The 741-nt window shown below is 65.3% G+C and overlaps 1 protein-coding gene across 1 annotated transcript in view; it reads left to right on the top strand.

Moving 5' to 3' along the window:
• The first annotated feature begins 276 nt into the window (after positions 1–276).
• IER5 (immediate early response 5) overlaps positions 277–741 on the top strand; it is a 1746-nt gene continuing 1281 nt past the window's right edge. The window contains exon 1 of the mRNA XM_029933365.1: positions 277–734. Coding sequence (XP_029789225.1) covers positions 495–734 — 240 coding nt within the window. The 5' untranslated portion in view covers positions 277–494. The remainder of the gene's footprint in view (positions 735–741) is intronic.

The following is a 741-nucleotide window of genomic DNA, read 5'->3' as shown; positions in this document are numbered from 1 at the left end:
TAATCCAGAATCTTTAACTACAAACCACAGTGTGGCTAAGCCTCTGCTCGGTCACCCGCGGGCGGAGAACAAGCCCCGACTCGTTCCGTCCGGCAACCGCCGAACGTCGTCGCCCCCTTTAAGAGCCTGCTCCGCGGGACTAACGTTCGAATGGCCCTGGCGCCCCTCCACGGCCTCCGATTGGCCGCGCGCGGGAGACGAGGGCGAACCGCCCAGCCCCGGAACGGTTGGCCGCCCTTCGCGATTGGCGGGCGAGGAGCATATATAAGGTGCTGGGCGTGCGGCCCGCCCTCAGTTAGCCACCGGACCTTGGAGCGTGCAGTTGTCCGTAGTTAGTAGGAGCGGGAGTCGGCGCGTCACCTGAGTCGTTTCTCTTCAGAGTCTTTAGGTATACCAGACTTGTCTACGCCTCTCGTCCCCTCCCAGCATCTGAACGGGAGCCGGGCTCTCTCCCCTCACCTTCGAGGCAGCCCTGCGAAAGAAAGGGAGGCAGGATGGAGTTCAAGCTGGAGGCGCATCGTATCGTCAGCATCTCCCTGGGCAAGATCTACAACTCTCGGGTCCAGCGCGGCGGCATCAAACTGCACAAGAACCTGCTCGTCTCGCTGGTCCTGCGCAGCGCCCGCCAGGTCTACCTGAGTGACCCGTGCCCGGGCCTCTACTTGGCCGGTCCTTCGGGGATCCCGGCGGCTGCGTTGCCGCCGCCGCCGCAGCCCGGGGAGCCAGCGGCCGGGCCGCCCG

Source organism: Suricata suricatta, chromosome 3 (assembly GCF_006229205.1).
Source record: "Suricata suricatta isolate VVHF042 chromosome 3, meerkat_22Aug2017_6uvM2_HiC, whole genome shotgun sequence".
NCBI lineage: Eukaryota > Metazoa > Chordata > Mammalia > Carnivora > Herpestidae > Suricata > Suricata suricatta.
The sequence above is the reverse complement of the archived record's forward strand: the minus strand, read 5'-3'. Positions and strand labels throughout refer to the sequence as shown.